This window comes from Gadus chalcogrammus, chromosome 13 (genome assembly GCF_026213295.1).
Source record: "Gadus chalcogrammus isolate NIFS_2021 chromosome 13, NIFS_Gcha_1.0, whole genome shotgun sequence".
Taxonomy (NCBI): Eukaryota; Metazoa; Chordata; class Actinopteri; order Gadiformes; family Gadidae; genus Gadus; species Gadus chalcogrammus.
This window is the reverse complement of record NC_079424.1, coordinates 7,219,147-7,229,146: the sequence shown is the minus strand read 5'-3', so window position 1 is coordinate 7,229,146 and position 10,000 is coordinate 7,219,147. Positions and strand designations below refer to the sequence as shown.

At 51.1% G+C, this 10,000-nt stretch overlaps 1 protein-coding gene across 1 annotated transcript in view; it reads right to left on the bottom strand.

Annotated features, from left to right (window-relative positions):
• The window catches only part of LOC130402328 (protein CFAP20DC-like), a 30,157-nt gene that overhangs the window by 8,263 nt on the left and 11,894 nt on the right, over window positions 1-10,000 (bottom strand). The window contains exons 13-16 of the mRNA XM_056606480.1: window positions 7,592-7,663; window positions 6,704-7,361; window positions 3,893-4,055; window positions 2,427-2,479 (exon numbers count right to left, since the gene is read on the bottom strand). Of these exons, the coding sequence (XP_056462455.1) occupies window positions 2,427-2,479; window positions 3,893-4,055; window positions 6,704-7,361; window positions 7,592-7,663 (946 nt within the window). The remainder of the gene's footprint in view (window positions 1-2,426; window positions 2,480-3,892; window positions 4,056-6,703; window positions 7,362-7,591; window positions 7,664-10,000) is intronic.

Here is a 10,000-nt window from a genome sequence, read left to right as displayed (position 1 = left end):
ACGTCCTACTCCGTTTGCCCTGGAGTCCTTTAGAGATACATCATCCCCATACAGGAAACATAATTTATTCCACTCCATTTTTCCTGTCTGAACACAGCCATTTACCCCCCGCCCCGCGCTCCCTCCACGGTGGGCAGGGTGTAGTCAGAGACTTAATGGAAGCTATTTTCAAGGACAATGGTTTCTGCTACATCACCCCCCAGGAACGGCATGTTGTTAAGTGAAATTCAGTGATGGCAGCACCGCGCATTGAGCTGTAGGACACTCCGTATGTATTTCACGTATTGACGGAAATACAATAGTGTTGGGTGTGTGTGTGTGTGTGTGTGTGTGTGTGTGTGTGTGTGTGTGTGTGTGTGTGTGTGTGTGTGTGTGTGTGTGTGTGTGTGTGTGTGTGTGTGTGTGTGTGTGTGTGTGTGTGTGTGTGATTGTGTGTGTGTGTGTGTGTGTGCTCGTAAGTGTGTGTGTGAGATTGTGTGTTTATGTGATTGTGTGTGTGTGAGTGTGTGTGTGAGTGTGCGTGTGTTTGTGCGTGTAAACATGTGTTCGGAACACAAGCGTATATAAAGGCCCTTCTACACGTGCCGTGAAGTGTTGACGATGAAAAAAAAAGAACAACCTTGTTACTTAAACTCTTATTTTCCACGGTCATGACAGCCTGTGAAGGAGCTGTAATCAGGCGTGGCCGTTAAACACAGAACCAGACCGCACAAAATAACTAAAAGACTTGACTTGCACCGACCCAGTTGTCTGGGGACGTGTGGTGTGCGAGTAGGGGGGGGGGGCAAGTGTATCCCCGGAGCCGGAATACATTACACTGACGAAGTGTCCTCAGAATGTGTTGAAACGTGAAACCCAAGGAAACAGCAAACAACATTTAGTCTATGGCGCCTCTGCTGAATTTAAATTGGGGATGGTTTATTCTGAGCCTTTTTGGGAAGTGAGGCTGGCTATGAAGTCTGTAGCGCCGTTTGTTTCTGGGGGCCCAGAAGATGAGACTTAATTGTTGGATGGTTGGATAGCGGCGGGCAGTAGAAAAAAAAAAAAAGAGAGACAAAAGGCGAGAAATCTATATAGTTAGAAATAGAACAAAAGCCAAACAAATATGGAGAGTGACTCTCTGGTGACAACAACAAGAAAAGCACAGCAAAACGTATCAACAAACAGCTAATGACAGTTAGCAAAACATACGACACAGAGAGCTACACATGTCCGCAGCGGGTCCCTGGCGTCTCTCATCCGGTAACCGCAGCGCGTGATGATCACAGAGAGAGACGGAGGGATTGCATTATTGAAAAGGGGAAGAGATCGTGATGCAACGCCTTTCTCACACTATGTAACGCGCCCCCATGTTCACACAGAGGAAGGATAAACGCACTCTCCAGAATCCAGTCGGGCTGTGCCGCTCATCCACCTCTCCCTCTCTAATACACCAATAAATACATAGCTAAATACCAGGGATAAGCAGATGGAGCAGCCAGGGTGGAGGAACAGGTGGAGAGGATCAAGAGGTTGAAAACCCTTTCTAATTGGACTCTGTCTGCACCCGGCGTCTATATATACACATCTATACTGCAAAGACATCCAGTAATATCCTCGTCTTCTTCTTCCTCTGCCCATGCATATTAGCGGCCGTATAGTGGAGCCCATTAATTATCACTGTGCTTTGGACCGCAAAGTGATGTGGTGGTCTAAATGTGGAGATATATGGTGCATATGTATGGGGAAATAATCGACTGTCAGCCAGCACTGGTTATTGTATTGTATGCATATCAATGTGTACTGTATGCGCACAAATGTATATATTCCCCGTCATCGAATTATAATGCATACTAGGAATGCTATAATGTTACTGAGGAATATATCAGATATATATATATTCATCAACACCCTCGCATTTTTACATAAAAATCCAAATAGACAAAAAAAAAAGGGGCCAACTTATTGTAATAACACATCTCTACACATCTATGTATATCTATAAAAAGAGTTGCAAAAAAAACAGCATGAACATTTTTAATTAACAATGTGCGCTTATCTAGACTGAAAAATTCAATATTTCTCGTCTCCGGCAGGTAGGTACCAGAACAGATAAGCTTCTTGTCCTCAAGTTATTGCACAGCTGAGGTCTTAATATCGGTGGTGGTGCTGATCACTATCCAGGGCCGATTACAGATCTCAAATCCAATCCCAGCAAAAGGCTGAACCCGGGCTCCGTGGCCAACATGCGCGTCTTTCAATCACTGGGAGGAGAACACAATCTCATCGACCGCTGACAGTGTAGTCCGCCGTGTGTTTACCACCGCGCCGGCCCCTTGTTATTAGCGTATTAAAGTGTATTGTGTTATGTTTGTCTCTGTCAACAACCGCTGTACTGCTGCTGGAAAGTGGGTTGGAGGGGGGGGGGGTGGGGGGTGTGTGCTTACCTTGGGTTTGAGGACCTGAGGGGGGTCATCTCCTTCTGGTAGTAGAAGCCCTGCTGCGAAGGCTACAGGGACACAATGAAAACATTTGTGTGATGCTAGGGCTGTGTTGTTTGCTCTTATAATGGAGAATAATAGAAGTATAGTTGGAAACACTGCACTACACAAGTGTCACTGTTCCGGACTACATCACTCTCTCTCTCTCTCCCTCTCTGCCTTATTTTATTTTATTGGGTACACACACAGAACGTGTAATTCCCCGGGCGGCCTGATGGGGATGCTGTGGCCACATCCTGCGTGAGGAGGCTTCTGGAGCAGCAGCAGAGAGCTGGGCTGCTCCTCGTCGCCCAACACAGAGAACGGGCCAAACGGGGGTCTCTGAATCCCACGCTCTATGCTCTACACTGCTGTGGTGTCCATGAGGAAAGCACACACCGTGGGCCCCCAGGATAAGGACATGCTGCCACATCGTAGCGTGGCTCTTATAAAAAAGAGGGAATATTAAATGACAATTATCCCCCCCCCCCACACACACACCTCCTCCGTGTGCATTGTGCTGTTGAGCCGGGGACGTAGCTCAGTGCATTAAGAGATAACCCAGGATTACTTGTCACAGTGATAGTCCGATGGACATGTGATTCGGCTACCGATGGAGGGCTAGGGGGGCGGGGTGGAGTTGGGGTGGAAGGGCCCGGTAGAAGGCCATGCGGGGGGGGGTCGTAACGACGACCCTCGCGGCTAACGGCTAACACGTCTAAATGTCACCTTCGGTAGCCCGCGGCGCGCGGCGCCTCTCTCTCTGTTCCCCTTGCCTTCGGGGGATCATTTCAAACGACCCCTTTTATAGTGTTCAGGCCATAGAGGACGCCACGGAGAATATACGGCGGGATACATCTTGGGGATGTAACAAGTGAAGGGGGGATGAGAGGGGTAAGGGGGGGGGGGGGGGGGGGGGGGACGCGTTTCTATTTGCATTATCTTCTCATGCTGTGCACGGACCCCTACAACTCCTCGGTGACATTAAGGCAGGTGCTAGCGGAGCTAGCGGCGCTAGCGGTGACAGTCGGAGGAGAGGAGTGGGGGGGGGGGGGGGGGAATGAGGTCAACACAATCGTGGGTGAAAAAAACCATCAAATGAAAGTGGAAGGAGAGGAAAGTGTGTCACTGGGTTCTCAGGGAGACGGGGAGGAGTACTCGGTCAAGTGAAGATGTTCTTAGACAAAAGGCCTACTTTGACTGGAATAAAGGGACCGGGGAGGGGAGGGGCCAGGGTGGAGGGGGCTGATGGAGGCCCGAGGCTGGTGGAGCAGACAGAGAGGGTGGAGGTGTGTGTGTGTGTGTGATGGGGGGGAAGGCGGAGAAGGTGGAGGTGTGTGTGTGATGGGGTAAAGGCGGAGACGGGGGAGGGGTGTGTGTGGGTGTGTGTGTGTGTGTGTGTGTGTGCGATGGGGAGAGGAGGGCGTACGGACCGCAGGAGGGGGGGCGCCGGAGAAGGAGGAGGCGTCGTCACTGCTGATGCTGATGCTGACGCCACAGCGGTGGATCTGGGAGGCACTGAGGCCCCGGGGCCCGGGGCCCGCCCCCCCCCCCTCCTCCCCGTCGTCGCCGCGCTCCTCGCTCCCCCGGCGCAGACTGGCCAGCATGCGCCGCTCCTCCTCGTCCTCCTCATCCTCCTCCTCCTCCTCTTCGTCCTCGGCCCGCCCTGGCGGAGGGCTCGCCGGCGGCGGGCGCACGCCGGCGCTCGCGCTCCCGCTCCCCGCGGGCTCCTGGCTTCTGTCTTCAACCTTGAAGATAAATAAATAAACACAATGCCGCTGCTGTGTGTCTGTCTCTGTGCGTGTGTGTGTGCGTGTGTGGGGGGGGGGGGGGGGGGGGGGGGGGGGGGGGGGAGTGTGTGTGTGTGGGTGTTTGTGTGTGTGTGTGTGGGTGCGTGTGTGGTTGTGTGTGTGTGGGTGTGTGTGCGAGTGTGTGTGTGTGTGTGTTTATTTGTGGGTGCGTGGGTGTATATGTGTGTGGGTGTGTGTGTGTGTGTGTGTGTGGTTGTTGTTGTTTTTTTAAGCGCAGTCGCTAAATTAATTAGTCCACCCTGTCCCCGCTGTTGTTGTTGTTTAGCCGATTTACACTTTAGGAGAAAGAGTGGATGTTTTCTCCGGATAAGACAAGCGTTTGGTCCCCATGTGAGCCACGGGCCATTTATTTCCATCTCTAGGGGAGGGGGGGGGGTTAGAGGAGGACGTCCGCTTTTTTTTTCTTCTTTTAATAGAGCAGCTATCGATCGGGGAGGAGAGCACTATTGGACCGGGCTCTGTCTGACAAGCCCGGCAGGACGGCCCGCTGTCTGCGATCGATGGTGGTCAATGGAACCGGGGGCAGAGTGGAGGGGGGGGGGGGGGGGGGGGGAGAAACAAGCACCCTGTCATTTCCCTCTGACAATGGGTCAATGGTAACATCCCGCCCCCCCGGCCGCGGTACGCCGCCTGCCCGGCCAGAGATCCGGTTGGCCGAGGTATCCGGTGGCATGCGGTGGTGGCGTAGGACTAGACTGGCCGACTCCACTGCATCCACCCCTTCCTACGACACCGTCGCCACCCTCCTCCCCCCCAGCCGCTCCGCCCATGCCCATTCCACCCCCGCTCCCCCCCCCCCCCCACCCTAGTCAAGGTGAGACAGACCTCCCACCTGAAAACCCTTCTTTCCGGGGCGTGCAAAATCGGTGGCGCAGCAAACTCTTATATCCACAGAGAGGGACGGAGATGGAGATGGAGAAAGAGAGAGAGAGAGTGTGAGAGAGAGAGGGAGAGAAAGAGAGAGAGAGAGAGAGAGAGAGAGAGAGAGAGAGAGAGAGAGAGAGAGAGAGAGAGAGAGAGAGAGAGTGAGAGAGGGTGGAAGAAAGAAAAAGACAGTGAGAGAAAAGAGAGACAGTGAGAGAAAGAGATTAAGAGAACGAAAGCGAGAGAGATGAAAAGACAGTGAGTGAGTGAAGATAGAGAGGGAGACAGATGGAGGGACAGTGAGTGAGAGAAGAGAGAGGGAGAGACAGAGACACACATGACATGTCCTGCCATCGGGAGGCGAGAGTAGTTGCAATGTTTAACAAGCTTCCTTCAATCCCCGCCTAAATCCACTCTGCATCACTCCCAGTTTAATGAGAGCGCCAGAGCAAACTCATCCTCTACTCTCTCTCCATCTCCCTGCCCGACTGTCTCCCTCTCTCTCTCTCTTGCTCACTGTCTCTATGCTCTCTCTCTCTCCATCCCTCTGTCTGACTGTCTCTCTCGCTCTCAGTGTCTCTCCCTCTCTCTTGCTCACTGTCTCTCTACTCTCTCTCTCCATCGACTGTCTCTCTATCTCAATCTCTATGCCTGATTGTCTCTCTCCATCTCTCTGCCTGTCTCACTGTGCCTCTCTCTCTCTCTCTGTCTCACTCTCTACTCTCTCCCGCTCTGCCTGACAGTCTCTCTCTCACTGTCTCTCTCTCTCTCATTCTCTTCATCCATCTCTGCCTGACTCTCTCTCTCACTGTCTCTCTTCACTCTCTCCCTCTCCGTCTCTCTCCATCCTGCTCCCTCGCTCTCGCTCCCTCTATTTCTGTGTCTGTCTCTATCTCTCTGCGTCCCTCTCAGCCTCCCTCTCCCACTTCACTCCGTGACAGGGGAGGAGTGTGTGCTCTCCGTTATTGTATATATTATATTTGATGCACACGGCTAATCAATGCCAGAGTCATTTGGTCAGAGTGCGCAGCAACGCTTTGCGCCTGCCCGTGACCTTTCCGGAACACGTTGACGCCCCAAGGTTACTGAGTCTCTCTCTCCGACCTGCTCCTGCAGACACTGGGTGAAGGCAGGGAGAGGATTAAAAAAGGGAAGCAGGCTATATTTAATCGCATGGGAACGAGACCATGTGGATGGATTTAAAACCATGAAAGCCAATCTTCCTTTTTTTTTCTCCTTCTTTTTTGCTCAGTCAAAAAGCCATGCCAGAAATCGTTCAGATTTGCCTCTAAATAGACGCCGTGCAATTGGCTGGGCCGATTTCTGTGTGCGTGTACTCATGTTTACTGTCTGTTTTACCGCTGTTTGCTATTAAGTGGCGCTGAAGGTCAATCATCTTACGGCTCTGGTGGTTTTAATGGGCATATGCTCAGCATTATGCAAACGCAAGGGGTGAGCAGAGATCTTGTCGTACAACGCCTGACATCATCAAAGCCGCAGTTGATGGTAACTGATGGCAACACACAAACACACACACATACACACACAAACACACACACACACACAAACCTTGTGCTGCACCAGTTCTCCGGGGAGGACTTCACGGAGAGAACTCCTGCAGAGCGACGCTGTGCTCCTCTGGTGCTCCTGGGCCTGGCCATCACCCACGGGACAGAGCTGTCCCTGGTTACCACCGCCTCCCTGGTTACCACCGCGTCCCTGGTTACCACCGCGTCCCTGGTTACCACCATGCTTCTGGTTACCACCGAGTCCCTGGTTACCACCTTGTCCCTGGTTGCCACCGTGTCCCTGGTTACCACCGTGTCCCTGGTTACCATTGTGTCCCTGGTTACCACCGTGTCCCTGGTTACCACCGCCTCCCTGGTTACTACCGCGTCCCTGGTTACCACCCCGTCCCTGGTTACCACCGTGTCCCTGGTTACCACCCTGTCCCTGGTTACCAACGTGTCCCTGGTTACCACTGTGTCCCTGGTTACCACCGCCTCCCTGGTTACCAACGCGTCCCTGGTTACCACCGCGTCCCTGGTTACCACCCTGTCCCTGGTTACCACCGTGTCCCTGGTTACCACCCTGTCCCTGGTTACCACCCTGTACCTGGTTACCACCCTGTACCTGGTTGACACCGGGTCCCTGGTTGACACTGTGTACCTGGTTACCAGCGTGTCCCTGGTTACTGCCGTCTCTATGGTTACCACCACTTCCCTGTCTGCCACCGGTTGGAGAGAGGCAGCGGGCAGGAGACATAATGGATGACGTCATGTGTCCCTGGTTACCACCGTGTCCCTGGTTAACACTGCATCCCTGGTTACCACCGCGTCCCCGGTGACCACCATCTCCCTGGTTACCGCCGTCTCTATGGTTACCACCACATCTCCGTCTGCCACAGGCGGGAGAGAGGCAGCGGGCGGGGGACATCATGGGGCGCTCAGCGCTCACACCAGGTGACGAAGACGATGATGATGACGATGATGATGATGGTGATGAGCAGGAGGGAATAGGAGAGTCGGGCTGGGGTTTGGGATTTTCAGGTGTAGGTGGGGTGGAGGGACTGGTGGAGGGAGCAGCAGCTGTTTGCTGGTGGAGGCTGTGGTGGAGCTGGTCCTGAGAGAAAGAGAGACATGCTTGTGAATCCAAGCCTTGCAAAAGTGGATTTCATTCAGTTGTAACGTTTGAGAGACAAAGTAAATGGTAAATGGACTAGATTTATGTTGCACTTTTCTAACCAGTGGCCAATCAAAGTCCTTTGTGACGAGCACAAACCAAAAAAATTATGGATTGGTGGTGCATGACGTAGAAAATTGAAAAAAATTATTTAGATTTATATCTAAAAAGCATGATTCAGGCTTTTCTACAAGAAACCCCAAAAAAGCACACACACATAACAAATCAAGGCCTCATCAGCGTCATTGAAAAAAGTTATTCCCCTTTTGTCCATGGAAGAGAGTTGTTCAATATTTGTTGGATAAATTCTGATCCAAAAACATTCAGCAGTTTTGCATGTTTCCGACAGAAGGCTGCAAAATGCTTCAACAATCACAGCCAAAGAATCAAAGCAAAAACATACTGCAGTGTCGAGGACAGCAGGGAGGAGTCCCTCCCTGCTGGTAGTTGTGCTCCCAGCTGACCTTACCGGGAATAAGGCTAATCAGATACTCGGCTCACCTTTTCCACCTTGAATCCAGGCCCTGCTGTAGGTCGAGGGAAAGAATCCTGCAGCGTATAATCAAAGCAAAGAGGTAAAGGAAAATCAATGCTCCCCCCTAGCAAACAGGCCAGGTGCTAGAGAAGCACTCGCTTGTTTCACCCGCTGCTCTATCGCTGTGCGAGCGCGTCTGTGTCTGTGGGATAGGCGTGTTTGTAGCATTGACGAGCACGTAGTATTTATGCACAGCAAAATGGCCAGGGTTCAATCGATAAACATTGATCTAAAGCCCCATCTGTTGCATTGTTTAACAAGCTAACATTTGAATGGATTGTGTTAACGCTTTTGGAAATTTCCTTGAGGATGGATTGTGTACGATTAATTGTAATACCAATCGCTTAATACAAAAGGCTTGGGCTTTGAATCTCATTTTGTTTGACATTTCACTGCAACTGCAAACACATAATGGGTATGTACATTTTTGTAAGTGTATGTAAGTGGGAGTATGTGTGTGTGTGTGTGTGTGTGTGTGTGTGTGTGTGTGTGTGTGTGTGTGTGTGTGTGTGTGTGTGTGTGTGTGTGTGTGTGTGTGTGTGTGTGTGTGTGTGGGTGGGGCATTGCAACGCTCGTGTCTGTGTGGGCAGTGGGTGCACACGTGTATTCGAGTGTGTGCGCACGAGGGCACGCTGGGTATGTCTGTGTGTGTGTGCGTATGTGGCCGCCTGATTGTACGTCAGATAAAAACGCTGAAGGTGTTTATCAATATCTGCGTAGGTGACATTTGCAACGCGAGCAAAGGGGTGATGAAATACGCTGAATTGTTGCCCTGTCTTTGTGCCTCTTCCGCCACATTAAATCAACAATGTGTTGCTGGGGGTAAAACTAAACGGATACTGCGCTTCAGTCGTAGCCTTTCAAAAAAAGTGCGGTGATAAAAAAGGCCAGCTACACGGAAGGCCCATAGCCTTGGAATGCCTTAAATATTTCTCTCTGTTTAAGAGCAACACCAAGTGACGCAACACGTTGAAAGAAAGACTTTGCTGCAAGTTGGGGAACCAACAGCTGGCCGCGGAGGACTTTGCATCGCGCTAAAGTAAGTAAGCCACAAGTGTCAGATGTCAACCAGCCGCAGGGCCGCGGATGCATCACAAATTATGCATGAAAGCAAACAAAGACGGTCAACAGAGCTCCTTTTAGCCACCAGCGGCGTTCTGAAGCCACTCATAGTCAAAGACCCTACTGCAGGATTTAAAGGCACAAGCACAATAGGTGGCAGCCCTCCAGCTTACGACTGCTACCTCACTGTGTGCAGTGCGTCTCCTGCCCAGTGTGCTATGGTTTATAGTGCTGCTAATACGTTTTCTTTGATCAAATGAACTGATTATATCACTTGCATGGGGTTTGTAATGCCCTTCCTCCCTTTCAGACTGTACTCTTTCATTGTATTGAATTTTCAACGTATTAAAGGTAGCGTTTGGGCTACTCCAAGGTAGGTCACTATTTTTCAGACTCAATGCCACAAGATGTTGGAGATTTTATTTGATCTTTGGAGTCCATCATCTATTTTCTCTGTGTCCCTTTGTATTCACGATACAAATGATCCAATAAATCAGACGGCAATAATGTCTGAAAGACATTCATCACAACACATTTCTCTACAATTTAAAAGCACTCTTTACAATTACTCACAAAATCTCTTTTTC